The following is a 13,655-nucleotide window of genomic DNA, read 5'->3' on the forward strand; positions in this document are numbered from 1 at the left end:
CAAACAATAAACCCAACCTGCATTAATTTACTGAAACAAAGTGGAAAAGAACAAATTATTTCAGGTCTCAGTAATAAAAGCAAAGCGTTCAGTTTCCAAACTTTCTGGGTCGAATGTTTTCTACTTTGTTTGTCTGGACAACGTTTTAATCGATTCTCTGCAACAAATAAAATTACTTTGTTTAAAAAAACCTGGCGAATTCATCCAGGTTTGTTTTTCAGTAAACAGTGACTGGATGTTTGTGAGCGTAGCTGCTAGGATCTTAAAATGAAAACAAAATSAAAACATGGCTAATAAAATAAAACACTTSCAGGACCAAACACTCTTCATTTAAGAAGATATAACTTYCCTCTTAAAAATGATAAAACATATATTTATCTGCATCAGGGCTATGAATGATGGGGGCCACACAAAGTTATTGAAAGGGTTGCAAATGGCCTCCCAGCCACACCTTGGACTCCTCTGCTTCAGAAACATAACAAATGCCAACATTAAAGTTGATAAATATGGAAAACTTAGATAAATTATGAATATTAAATGTGTTTTTATGACACTTTACATACAGTTGAAACATATTTGAGAGGATTAACCAGTCAGATTAACGTTCTTGTTGTTTATCGTTTACCTGTGATGTCATCAGGTTSTCATGGTGATGACCAACATGTCAACACTGAGTGCAGAGTGTTTGCGAACCTTTCAGAGTTTTTCCTCTTCTAACAAACATGTAACGTCTGATGACGGGTGTGTAAAAAAATGTTAGCATTTTATTTTAAAAAGTGCGCCACCTCCCACGCTTACATTACAGCTTTAGACTAAAAATCAGACAAACCGGCATAAAAGCACACAATACAAACCACAGCGACGGACATGAGGGCCGAGAACGTCAACATTCAAACGTTAAAACCGTCTGAGGAGCTGGAGGAAGACGGCTTTTTAAAACGTCATGATAAACATTTAGGAGGGAAATTAAGATAAAACTTGTTCCTGGTCTCTATTAGCACATCTAAAAACAAGCAAGTTGTTATGCTGCTTCAACGTTCAGGTTTGTATTTTCGGTAATTAGACACGTCGTTCTGGGGATGAAGTASAAGCTTTTTTCAAGATTAGAAAATAGTTTATCATAAAAACAGCATAGTGGGAACTTCAGAGAGCAAAAAACATGAATAAATGTGAAACAACGTACATAAAGACATAAAGCCATAAAGCCATAAAGCCAGCTGATATTCAGAACTGGATCAAGAAAATACCGTAACAGAAACAGATCATGACAGCCGAAAGTACCAGAGACTTTCACTGAAACAACAAATGATTTTGTTGTTGGGTCACAACATTTCGTCCGTGAACAACTCGGTGAATAACTTGAACATTTAGCGATGACATCAAATGATTAGCACCTTTTGCAGGAGCCTGACATTAAAGTAACCTCAGCTCGATTGGACCCATGTTGTTGTGTTGGTGCTTTGTTTGCTCGGTAATCAGGTACCAGAGTATCTCTGAAGAACTAAAAGTTGTCTTTTGTCCAAATCATTTGTTCTACAAGATCCAGATGTTTCAGATCCACAAAATAAACACATTAATAAAACTGAAGGGAAAGGTTGGATCCGCCTTGCTCTAATGAGAAGCAGCCAAAGTCTTAGAAAACACAAACTAGACATATTCATCATTTCATGGAGTCAGAGTTAAGCTCTACCTCTAGTACAGAAATGTAAACATCAGTGATGAGAAAGCAGTAGAAAAAGCAGGAGGTTGATGATGTTTGGTGTTGTGGATTTATGTCAAAGTTGCTTTTGATCAAGGGTTCTGTTTGCATCACATCCCAGAAGAGCTAACAGAACAGTGAAGGCACCAGAGGGAGAAACGCTGCCGGTCACCGGCGTCCGGGATTAYACCTCAGACAAGCCCGGGTGGCGACCAGGAGGTCAGGATGCAACCAGAAACCCTTCGATCCAAGCTGGAGATGAAATCTGGCAGAATGTGTAAGACAGAGGTAACGTCCAGCGATCAAAGATCAGAAATCAAAGTGTTCCTTCAAAACAAGACATCAGGATACAAAAACACAGAATGGAATCAAAAATCAAGTTCACTTCAGGGCAAAAAAATWAATTCCAACATCTSTCAGCATCTGGTCACCTTCAGCTCAGCGAACAGCAGCATCATGATAGACTGGTCTTCCTCCTCCAGTTACAGACGTAGTGCTGGTTTCTGTGGAGAAACAGCTGGGTTAAAAACTCAACGTTACTCATTTTCACTTCTACAGGAAAGAAACTCAAGCTCAGTGTTTGCAGATGGCAAAAAGATCCCGGACGAGCCCCCAAATACGCTACATCTCATCTTCTGTTATATGAGCCGATCATCTTAATTCATCTGTTTTTACAGGTGTGGTGAGTGAAAACATGGTTGGGCTGGTCAGCAGTCTGATGACTTTATCCAAACACCAGTGAACCAATTCTGATACAGAAACACTTTTTCTCACATCTTGTACCARAGTGTGGTTTTATGTGGCACACAACACCTTATTTTAATAAAAAACAATAAATTCGCTACCTGAAAATATTAGCAAAGTTAACCCTAAAGCCCGAACCATAAGGCTAAACCTAAATTACTACACAATGTAGCAGTATTTAGCAGAAGCTAATGCTAAACCAGGRGTCCCCAAACTTTTTCCTGTGAGGGCCACATAACTTTTTCCTTCTCTGGTGGGGGGCCGGAGTCAGTTTGTAACAGAAAAAGTGTGATTGTAAGAGTGCTTAAATGTAAAAATATATTGTTTTCCAGAAATCACAATCAAATAACCCTCTCTGGGTTCTTCACAGAACAAGTCAGGAAATAAATAATGACACTATTAATGAAATAAATAATAACCAAATAACCCTCTCTGGGTTCGTCACAGAAAAAATCCAGGAAGGATTATAGTCCGTATTTTCCCAACTAGCCGCACTGGACTATAAACCACAAACCCAAAGTTTTTTTGTTTTGTTTTTAAACCAGTAAACATACACATATAAGCCTCAGATATCTCTGCCGCTCCAGGTTTTCCACAATGATGCAGCAGCAGCAGAGGGGGGCGGACACCCAAAATTTGAGTCATAACAGGTCAATTGAATATCACATTTATTGGGGCTGAAAAAGAAAAAGTTGCCAAGATTAGATTTAACTAAACTGACTATGGTAGTTTCCGAACGGTAACTGTAACAGTAAAAGTGCTGATCCTACTGATTTAGCACTGATTTAGCACATGCTACTAGCATGTGCTAAATCAGTGGTCCCTACCTTTTTATTACCGCGGACCGGGGGAGAGAGGGAGGGGGGTTAACAGTCAGATAAGGCTTCTCCATGTTGGTGTTCCCACTAAATACCGAATATGCCCAATTTGGGTTGTGTCTTGGCCCTTTTATCGCAGCCTGTGGGGTTTTCCCTGACTTGAAACGAGAGTACTTACAGCTTGAAGCTTCATTGCCTCATTAGCAGCCGGTCGCGCATGTTACGCAGAGCTGGCTTGTAATGTGGGAGTCACCTACCAGTCCAGGATAAATCCATTCTCCTGTCTCTTCTCTGGGCCTTTTCAAAGCCTTTGCAAAGAAACYTTCCAAAGGCATCTGATCTGTTTCTTACTCATTTTGCTGCTTRTGGGCTCAGYGTTGGCGCACAAGTAACATAGACTTCCAATGATTTACTCCCTGCTAAAGAGCCCYCTGGTGGTTGAAGAAAAATCCACATATAAACGGCTTATAGTCCGGAAAATATGGTGAATGAAAAAAATCGGAATGCTCTGTGGTATTGTTCAGGGGGCCGGACCAAATGTGGAGGAGGGCCGGATCCGGCCCACGGGTCATAGTTTGGGGACCCCTGTGCTAAACGCCAACAACAATTCAATTTCTATCTGCCCTGGAAAGATTACAACCTTTCAGCACCAATTTAGCTGTGACATTATAATCAACATATTCTGCCTGAAGATGTTATATTTATGTTTACATATGATCCACTGTCCATTTATTTTGTTCTTGTTTGAAATAAAGTTACTGGGGGGAAAAAACGACTATAAGAATTATTAACAGCTGATAACTAAGATTTCAACACATGTCAAACTTTTTTCAACTGAAACTTCACAAAAGATAAATTAACKTAGGGGAAGCTAAGATATTTTCAAAGTGCTAAGCTAAAAGTTAGCTCTGCTACTAGCGCATCAAATGACTACAACAGCTCATTGGTGATCCCTAAGAGTTTAAAGCTGAGCATAGCTGATGTTGGTAGAGTCTGCTGRGGCTTCTGGGTAGTGTAGTGCATAATGAAAGAAGCCTGGTTTGAGCAGCAGCMGGTCTGGTTGTACCTGGAGGTCTGCGGTTGCCTGGACGCTACGTTGTGGAGCTTCCTCTCCTCTCCAGGAATCTGTGGCAGGAAGAACGGGTTAGTTTGTGTTCAGGCTGAACGTGAACAGAGCTGAGAGGCGAACAACAACTTTTCTGTTCAGYTYTTTGAGGCTGATGAGCCTCTCCAGACCTTCCTGCTGTTTTTCAGTCTTTAAAGAAACAGAAGTGCAACTTGTTTGGTCTTCAGATTTCTACGGTTTTGATGTCACACAGGAAATTCTAAATATCTGAGGATCTAGCAGCTTAAATATTCAAATCAACATGRTAAATATTTGAGAAGTAGTTTCAGGTCAGCATTAAATAAACGGATAAAGAAAAAAGTAAGAGCACTCACACTTGCGTTTGCCGGACAAAGTCTGCAAAGCGCTGATCTCTGGAGCACAACTCGATTATTCTGAGACGCTCCTGGATCTCCTGCAGAGAGGTCAGAGGTCAGAGGTCAGCGCACGGTGATCAAGTTTATGTAAGAGCACAGTAGGAGGAGAAGTAAAAATACTYGTCTACGTAGTACAAACATCCTGCTGAGCTGAACACGTCTGAGCCAAAGAAACGTCACAACATGGTGTCAGATCACAGGACTGAAGTCAGAGCTCAGAGGAGAAAGTCGCCTGGTAATCAGGAGCTCTGAGCCGCTAACACAACTAGCTTCAGGGACAACGAGATGCTAACGCCACAGAGATCCAGAAACACAACGACCTCACCTCTTTGGAGAGAGCCGTGTTCTGGCAGATGCTCTGTATTTCTTCACTGGTCAGTTCTTTGGAGCAGCACTGGTTCAGGGTGGAGTCGCAGCACTGGTGGTACTGGGGCAGGCTGTCATCATAGCGSCGGTAGTACTGAGCAGAGACCGGGTCGCTCTCAAACATCGGGTTGAACTTCGTGGCTCGCTCCAAAGTTGGAAYGCTTTCATGGCGCCTAAAACGTCACAAGATAAAATRTTTTACTTTCACATTAAGCTAAATTTGCTCCTAAAACTGAAARATTCGGCCAACCTGAGTGGGTCCTCCGTGTCTTCACCGTCATACTGCTCTCTGAGGGTTCTGGCCAGAAAGAAGATGATTCCTCCAGCCACCAACAGGAAGCCGACCACCGAGGCGATGGCGATGCCGACCACCAGGGGTTCAGAGACGTACTCCTCGCAGTGCTCACCGCGGTACCACCAGTTCTCACCAACACGACACCTGCAGAACCAACTGGGTCAACCTGAACCAAATCTGCAGAATCCCCTCACAAAGCTCTGCTTACACTGTTTAATGAAAATATTCACTAATATGCAGATGATGCAATCTTTTATTTTACATTTAATAATAATACTTTAATGCAAATATTCACCTGTATGCAGATGAAGTGATGTTTTATTTAATTGTTAATTCAGTTTCATCCTATTTCACTTAAATTACAATTATAGTAATTATAATAGGCAGAAAATATTAAGCAGAAGAAGACAGATGATTGTCTTTAAATTGTAAAGAATATAATTCAGAATTCAATTAAATGTTGAAAATGTAACAAAAACTCTGCCTGACGTTGGCTAACAGGAACATAATGAGGGCTAATACATTTTTTACAGTAAACACACCACACCAGTTTATTTTCCCCTACCTGCAGATGGCGCCCTTGCCARGGATGATGTCACATTTGCCGTCGTTGAGGCAGAAGTTGTGCTGAGCGTCACAGATGCTCTGACACGGCAGGCCGTCGATGCTCAGATATCCAGGATCGCACACACACTCTGCCTCTCCTGACCACTGGTTCACCATGCACTTGGAAAACTCGTTACAGGCCTGGAACTTGCAGGGATCCGCCCGGTCACCTGCCAGGCAGAGAGGAAATTACCTCAGAGCCGATGGATCACATCAAAACAGAAACTCCACCTGAGAACGAGCCGCTCTCTCGGATGGTTCATCACAAAGTCACTCCAGATGCTTAGACAGTATTGTTTCTTTCTTCCTTTCTACAATGATCGACAAGTCAAAGTTGATGTTTCCAAGGCAACGTCAACGTGTATTCCCTCTTTCTAATGATGCTGAAGCGATCATAGTTTGTTCAGTGACCCCGGCGAGCCCTGCAGCCTCTAAGTGACCTGGCAGGTTTAGCTTGTGCTTGTGCAATGGAAAACGTGTCTGCGGTGAAGATGAGATGAGTAAACTGATTATCCAGAGTTTACAGTGAGTCACTGTTGTAGATTAGCTTGATTAGTCAGTGAAGAGCTCCTAACAATGGCTCAGACAGATTAAAGTCCAGTCGGAATGCAGAAACAATGAGTTATTTACTCTTCGGTAAACTCTTACATAAACCCAGCAGGGGTCTCATTACCCACATGAAAACCATTAATGGATCACCCAAGATCTCCTAAACTCAGATCTTAGCAGTTAATTTGTTCAAAGATCCACCCAGTGACCTTTCAGACTAAACTGGTTTCTACAGTTTGTAGAGTTTTCTGGTTCTGATACAACAAGAAATGTCAAATTTCAAAAGCATCCAATAAACCCTCTGGTTTGGACAAGTCATGGTTGTAGTGAAATAAACGTTTGTTCCAACATTTTTACAATAAAACGACATTATACGGATTAAAACCGGTAAACAACTGCCACCACCCAGTCATTACCTTTTAAAGACTTATGGAGGAGGAAAACACCTAGTGTTCAGGCAGATGGAGACAAACAAACATGATGTTGATACTGCAGTCGGTGCCACTGGTCACGTTCCTCCCAGACGGATTATCTGAGGTATTAGATCAGATCCTAAGAGGTGAAAGGGCACCCGAGACGCTGCAGCGCTGCACAAACAAGCTGAAAACCAACCAGGCGTAAGAAGACTCGATGGTTTTCTGCTCCACTAGGCTCACTGCTCCTCATTTATAATGAATTTAGATTTAAGTGAAACCAAACCCCTGTTCTTCCCATGGACTCAAACATATTTCCTCCTCCAGGTTTGGTTGGGTTGCGTCTCACCTGATTCAACGTCCAGTGAGTACTTGTCGATGGCCAGGTTCATGGTGTGGTAGGCCGTGTTGGCAAAGTCCTCCAGAATCAGGTAGATGATGTTGGTGACCTCTTTGGGAACCGGTTTGCCAAAACGCATTCTGCTGTTAACAACAATGCTGCCGTTTCTGAAGTTCAGGATCTCCAGGTTCTGGAAGTTGTTCAGGTTGGACTGAAGGTACGGGACCAGCTGTAAAGGAAAGACAGAAAGGTCACCAGAGTATCCTTAATATGAACCTATTTAATGGAATCTGGTTCTTTGAGATTCTCACCAGCTGTATAAACTGCTGTTCTAGAGATTTGTACTCTGAGGAGCTTTTGTTGAAAAGGTTCCTGGAGAACGCCATGTTGGTGACCCTCAGGCTGAAGAACACGGTCAGAGCTCTGCCCGGCCGGCCTGGTAAAGGAAAAGCTTCCAGGTCTGAACCCCGAGCTTCACTGGAGAAGCCACTGCTTTCCCCATCAGCTTCCCCAGAGCCGTACTGGAACAGGTCGATGCTCACATCAATACTGGGCATGTCAGAGAAGTCATAGTCCAGGTTGATGACAGATGAGCTGTCGTTAACGTTGGGCTGTGAGGAAGACGGTGTTGGAAGGAGACTGCTGACTACTTCTCCAGAAGGTTCTGGTTCCACTTCCCCATGTGAAGGAGCCACTTCCTTTCTAAAATGTTCTCCTTCCTCTTCTAAAGGTTTTACTTCTCCTGCAGAAGGTGACCTTTGCACCTCTTCAGAATGTCCTTCAACAGGCTCTACAGGCACAACTGGAGGATCGGTTCCTTTTCCAGAAGGTTGAATTTTCACCTCTGGAGTTACTTCTCCTTCTCCAGTAGGTTCTACTTTTACTTCTGAAGATTTAGGTTCTACCTCTCCCCCAAAATGTTCTTTTTGTTCTTCAGCAGGTTCTAATTTGCCCCCTAAAGTCCCTTCTTCAGGTCTAGAGGTTTCCAGTTCTTGTCCTGATGGTTGCACTTCCACAACTTCTCCTTTTGGAGAGTCGGGATCTTCTCCAGGTTGTTCTCCCAGTGATGTCGACTCCAAGTCCTCCAGAGGAGTTTGCTTTCCTCCACCAGAAGCTTCACTCTTCACTGTCACAGTTTCAGTTTCTGAGGATTCTACATGTGGTTTGACTCCGGCATCCTCCAGAGGGTCCGCTTTGTCTTTTGGAGGTTCTTCAGGTTTAAAAGGTCCTTCTTCCTCATCCAAAGGTTTTACAATTCCMTCAGAAGGTTCATTTGTTGTTGTAAGAGGTCCTGCTTCCTCTCCTGAAGGTTCAGTTGTCTCCATGTGTTGCTCTGAAGCATACAGTGATTCCCGTCCAGAATCAGTTGGAGTCTTTTCTCCTGGTGTCGACTGAAAAACGTCTGAAGAAGTGGAGCTTGTGGAAATATCAGTGGCCTCCTCGTGGTGAAAGAGATCCTCATCTTCTGGCACCGAGTCAGACACTCGAGTGAAAGGCGACTCCTTTTCAGGGGACAGTGCAACGCTCTGCTCCAGGGCTGGGGGTGAAGTTGGGACTGGAGCTGCTGTGGTTGTAGTGACAGCAATGACTTCATCCACAGCCAGGTCCTGGTCCAGACCTTCAGTGGAAGGTACTGTCGTGGGGGACTGAGTGGTTCCTAAATGCTGCTCCTCCAAAATCTCAATCTCACTGGTTGCTCTTGTTTCTGGAAGCGGCGGCTCAGATTTGTCAGCCAGAACCTGAGGCTGTTCTGGACCAGTAGTGGCTGTTTCACCACTGAGTTCACCGACTGTGACCGCCTGCACTTCAACAAATGTAGGCAGGTCCAGAGTGAGAGGAGCTTCAGTTTGAGTTTCTGGTAAATCAAGAACAATAACCTCTTCACCTTTCATCTTTAGGATATCTGAGACAGTGACCCCTAAAATCTCTTCCTCCAGGTTTTCAGTGGCCTCTTGATGCCCGATGCCAAAATCAGCTGGAGTCCAGGTTTTAGGTTCAGGAGAGGATGTAACTGTTAGGGACTGAGGCTCAATCAGATAAAAGTCGTCATGGAAACCAGATGCTTCCACTGTTTGAACAGAAAAGTCCACCGTCATGGCTGCCTCAGTTGAAGGTAGAAGAACTTGAGGAGTGGTGAAGTCTGGTGGGTCTGTGCTCAGAGGCATCTCCAGAACATCACCCAGAGGTTTCTGTGTGTGAGAGTCATCAGACATGGAGGTTGTCTCCAGTAAAACATAATCGGTTTTAGAGGTTGCTGGTTCCACAGCAGCATCATCCGTGTCCATCTCCAGGTCAGGTGGTGGTAGGACTTCATGGCTACCGACCCCCCGGTCATAAGTGATGTCAGATGTTTCTGAAGCCTCCAAAGACCACAGATAAGAATCCTGATAATCTCCAGAGAAACCAGATCCAGAGCCATGATCAGACATGGCCTCAGAGGGTTTTGGAGGTAAAGTGACTGCAGGGGAACCTTCAGGAACCACCGTTTGGTTTTCCACATGGTGGTCATCCTCAGCGCTGGGAGGCGTAGTGAGCAGGAATCCCTCACCTTCAATGTTTCCTCCATCTGTGAAGCAAATGAACCCATCAACTGACTGATCTGATCGAGAAAAACAACAGAGATTTTACAGATGGAGATGATTCTTACCGTCTTTAGTTATCGGCTCCAGATCAACTGTCTTTTGGCCTTTAACGGTCTGTGGAGATGTTGTACTTTCATCGAATAAGAAGACGTCATTTTCACTCACTTCCTCACTGTGTGGACCTTTCCACTGGTCCCTGGTGTCAAACAGGAAGTCCTCCTTCTTCAGGAAAACCTCACTGGTGTCTGGCTCATGGATCGGCGCATCGGGAGGTTTCTCTGCAGCCAGTATGTTATCCTGAAAACAAGGAGCCAATGTTCAGCCTCTACTCGTTTAAATCTGTCAAAGTTTCATTTAGAAAACAGAATTTGTTCAGCTCACCATGTTGTTGTAAGCTTCATCCGGTTTACTTGTAGGTCCCACAGGAGGAACGTTCCCTGCTTCAAAWACAAAAAACATTTATGTAAGGGAGTCAATATTTCTTCAATATGTTCACTAAAGTCAAGCTAAGTTTGATTTTACAGCACATTTCATCAGCAAGGCAGTTCAAAGTGCTTTACACCATGAAAACATAAGTCATCAATTATGAAACAAGCAGTAAACTTTAGATTTTGTCAGATTTTGGGCCTGATCCTAGTTTCTAAAGACCAAACAAGCAAAGGTACCATTTTCCAGGCTGTCCAGGCTGCCGTTGGTCAGGACGTTGTCTTTGTGCAGAGCTTCGGTGATGTAGTTACGGAAATCAGTGATGGTGTAGATGACTGTAGGCTGCTCAGCGGATCCAACGTAGCTCCGCTCCACCTGGTTGTTCTGCAGAATGATGAAGTCCAGAGTGTCGCTGGAGATCCCACCGCTGTCCACCTCCAGATCCAGAGTGATGGCGTAGTGGACCTGCACCACCAGACCCCTGATTGGACCAGAACACAGAATGGCTCAGTCAGCACTCAGGTACAAACACCATCCAATCATCTAAAACATCTGAAGAAGAAATTATTTTAGACAGTAAATTAGTCTTGACTGGATCTGGTTGTTATCTGATTAGCTTCACCATGGTGGAAGATTTTTACATTTACATTAATCTTGTTCGTTAGTTCATGCTGATCAGACTTTGTTCACGCCTGAACCTGGTGACCTGCTGGATGGTCAGTGGAGACTGGGCCGGTCTGACGGAGCGGTGAGAGTAGAGTTGGTCACAAAGCTTTAAGGTAATCCTGTAACGGCTGCAGGTGGCCGCCGAGCGTCTTATCCCACTTAAGACCTGATTGACTATCGATAAGGACATTAAGCAGAAAGCGGAGCGGCAGACCTGTTGTTCAGAGCAACAGGTAAAGATCTGGTCCAGAGGACCAGCCTGCCTTCAGCCACGAGTCTCATGCCCATTTATGATCAGCTTGCTGTGAACTCCAGAGGATCAAGCTTTTTAAATCTTACATTATCTTAGGTTTTTGAGGCTTTCCTAGATTTTAGCTTCCCGTCAGCCTGACGCTCCTCTGCAGCAGGTTTTCACCTGCACAGCCAGCTGGAGGGGCATTAATCAGTGTTCCTGCCAGAAGGGGGCCAGGGGTTAAGTCACCCATAAAGCCTGACAAGACGTCAKGGTAGACGCCAACTAATCCTTCAGCAGAAGTGAAAACACAAGTCTCAGAGCAGCAGAAGTTGAGGAGAGGAGAGTGACGCCTTCAGAGGCAGCAGGGTTACAGGTTATGGATGAGCCCAGCTGCACAGAGCAATAATGAAGCAATGTTTGGGAGGCCCAGACAGAATGAGGACAAACTTACCGCTGCAGGTCCTTCTGAGGCCTGAAAACACAAACCAAACCACAAATGAGCCGACAGAAACCAGGAAAAATTTGAAAAATTCATTAAACGTGACAGAGAAACTTAACTTTTTGTCCAGCTTGCTTTTAAATCCAAAGTTTACTACTTATAAATGACGGTTCCTAAGGTCAGCCGTAATTTAAGTCAATTAAACTGTACCTGAATTCAATTATGTCAAGGCTCCTGAAGCCTGGCAGCCTGTCGAAGGCGTCTTCAACCTGTCAGAGGAGACAGAGGTTAAAACCTGGAGCCGTTCAGTCCAGAACAACCAGAGAAGCAGCCGGTTACTCCACAGGTGATCATCTATAAAGGTCAGTACATGTTCATCACTTCCTGATCTACTCTGGTTTTAAAGCTTTTCGTGAACAAATCATTAGTATGTCATAGTTCATAGGTCATAATCCAAACACAAACTGAAGAAACCTTAGAGGATGGAAGGTGAAACATGTTCAGGAAATGAAGGCTGTTTTTTTCATTCCCTAGCAGGATGTTTGTCTCACCACATCTGGACCGTTTGGGATCATTTAAAGAGCAACAACAGAAGAGTCTCAGTGGAGGAAGAAAAGCTAAAGGTCTTCCTAATCGGCACAATAAAGACCCACACTTTAGTCTTTAATGAGTGAAATCTGCAGCTCTGACCTTTTATTCAGAGTTCAATGGCCTGTGGCTGCCCTCTTCTTCTTCTGTTGATTCTATTAGTGCAGTTATCCACTTCATATTCCCTCATTAAAGATCCTGACCATGACATTCAAACCATAAACTGCTTTCCCGCGTCACTGACATGGAGCGAGGCCCATAAACCTCCCAGTGGAGCGGGAACACACCGGCGTTTTGCTCTGCTTTCCTGGCAGTGCTGCTTTTTCCACCGGCTCGAGGTGAGTCACTGCTCGTATACTGTATGTTCTCCGCAGCCTGCGCGGCTCGTATAGCTGCTCTCTGGCAGCCACAGCAAGCTGAGCTGTAATGCATGAAGATACTTAAAGCGTGAAAGTCAGGCGAGGCCTTTAAACCGGAGCCAAAGTCCTGAGTCTGCAGTTTGGAAGAAACCACAAGCAAGTCAGTTTGGTTCTGAGTGAGTGTTGTGGACGTCATTGAGGGAGAAAGACTCAAAACAAGAAGATGGTAACAACACAGGATCATTTTCAGTCGGTGCTGCTAATGAAACCATGAGGAGAAAACAGAGCAGACGGCACCGCTGCTCAGAAACAGCTTTCAAAAAAGACCTGCGTAAGCTTGCTCTCAGTGGATTCATTAACCTTTGACCCTTACTGCATTAAGTACACGTCTGGTATAGATTGGACAGATGCTGACCTTGCGTTTGAACTGCTTGGCCAGCTGCTGGTACTGGAAGCTGCTGGGGTCTCTCAGAGCGTTGCTGTAGGTTTCTCCCTTTAGTTTGATCCGCTGCTCCACCACAAACTCCTTCATTGGCTGCGGGGGTCGCAGCAGCGTGTCGTCTATCTCATTACCAATCTGAAAACACAAGACATGCCCAGATGCTCATCTGATGATGGAGTCAACACTTTAACCAATCTTTGTGAAATATTCTACATCTGCTTACCGAATTATCTTCCTCTTCCTCCTCCACAAAGTCACTGTTCCCCAAAAAGATGTCTTGTTCTACATAGGGTCGGACTGGTACATCCGGAAAGTTTCCATTGTTGGTTTCCACTACATTCTTAGGAGAGCGTGTTGTGGACCGAGTGGTTGCCTCCTCGGTAGGTCCCACTGTTGATGTTCCTGGTGTAGTTTCCTCTGCTACACCTGGAGCTTCGTTGGCTGGTGGGAGAACCACTAGGGTACCGTTCTCTCTTGGTAAGAACTTTTCCTCAGGGATAACGATCTTGGTTGTTTCCTCAGGGCTGATAGTCTCCACCATTTCCTCAGGGACAACAGTCTTGGTTGTTTCTTCAAGGACGACAGTCTTGGTTGTTTCTTCAGGGA

General features: G+C 44.3%; 1 protein-coding gene across 1 annotated transcript in view; it reads right to left on the reverse strand.

Annotated features, from left to right (window-relative positions):
• Positions 1-742: 742 nt before the first annotated feature.
• LOC103481110 (uncharacterized) overlaps positions 743-13,655 on the reverse strand; it is a 22,236-nt gene continuing 9,323 nt past the window's right edge. The window contains exons 8-22 of the mRNA XM_008436403.2: positions 13,273-13,569; positions 13,023-13,184; positions 11,871-11,929; positions 11,673-11,693; positions 10,560-10,801; positions 10,276-10,334; positions 9,960-10,191; positions 7,624-9,878; positions 7,322-7,541; positions 5,970-6,180; positions 5,360-5,548; positions 5,069-5,282; positions 4,702-4,781; positions 4,328-4,386; positions 743-2,202 (exon numbers count right to left, since the gene is read on the reverse strand). Of these exons, the coding sequence (XP_008434625.1) occupies positions 4,353-4,386; positions 4,702-4,781; positions 5,069-5,282; positions 5,360-5,548; positions 5,970-6,180; positions 7,322-7,541; positions 7,624-9,878; positions 9,960-10,191; positions 10,276-10,334; positions 10,560-10,801; positions 11,673-11,693; positions 11,871-11,929; positions 13,023-13,184; positions 13,273-13,569 (4,275 nt within the window). The 3' untranslated portion in view covers positions 743-2,202; positions 4,328-4,352. The remainder of the gene's footprint in view (positions 2,203-4,327; positions 4,387-4,701; positions 4,782-5,068; positions 5,283-5,359; positions 5,549-5,969; positions 6,181-7,321; positions 7,542-7,623; positions 9,879-9,959; positions 10,192-10,275; positions 10,335-10,559; positions 10,802-11,672; positions 11,694-11,870; positions 11,930-13,022; positions 13,185-13,272; positions 13,570-13,655) is intronic.

This window comes from Poecilia reticulata, linkage group LG2 (assembly GCF_000633615.1).
Source record: "Poecilia reticulata strain Guanapo linkage group LG2, Guppy_female_1.0+MT, whole genome shotgun sequence".
NCBI lineage: Eukaryota > Metazoa > Chordata > Actinopteri > Cyprinodontiformes > Poeciliidae > Poecilia > Poecilia reticulata.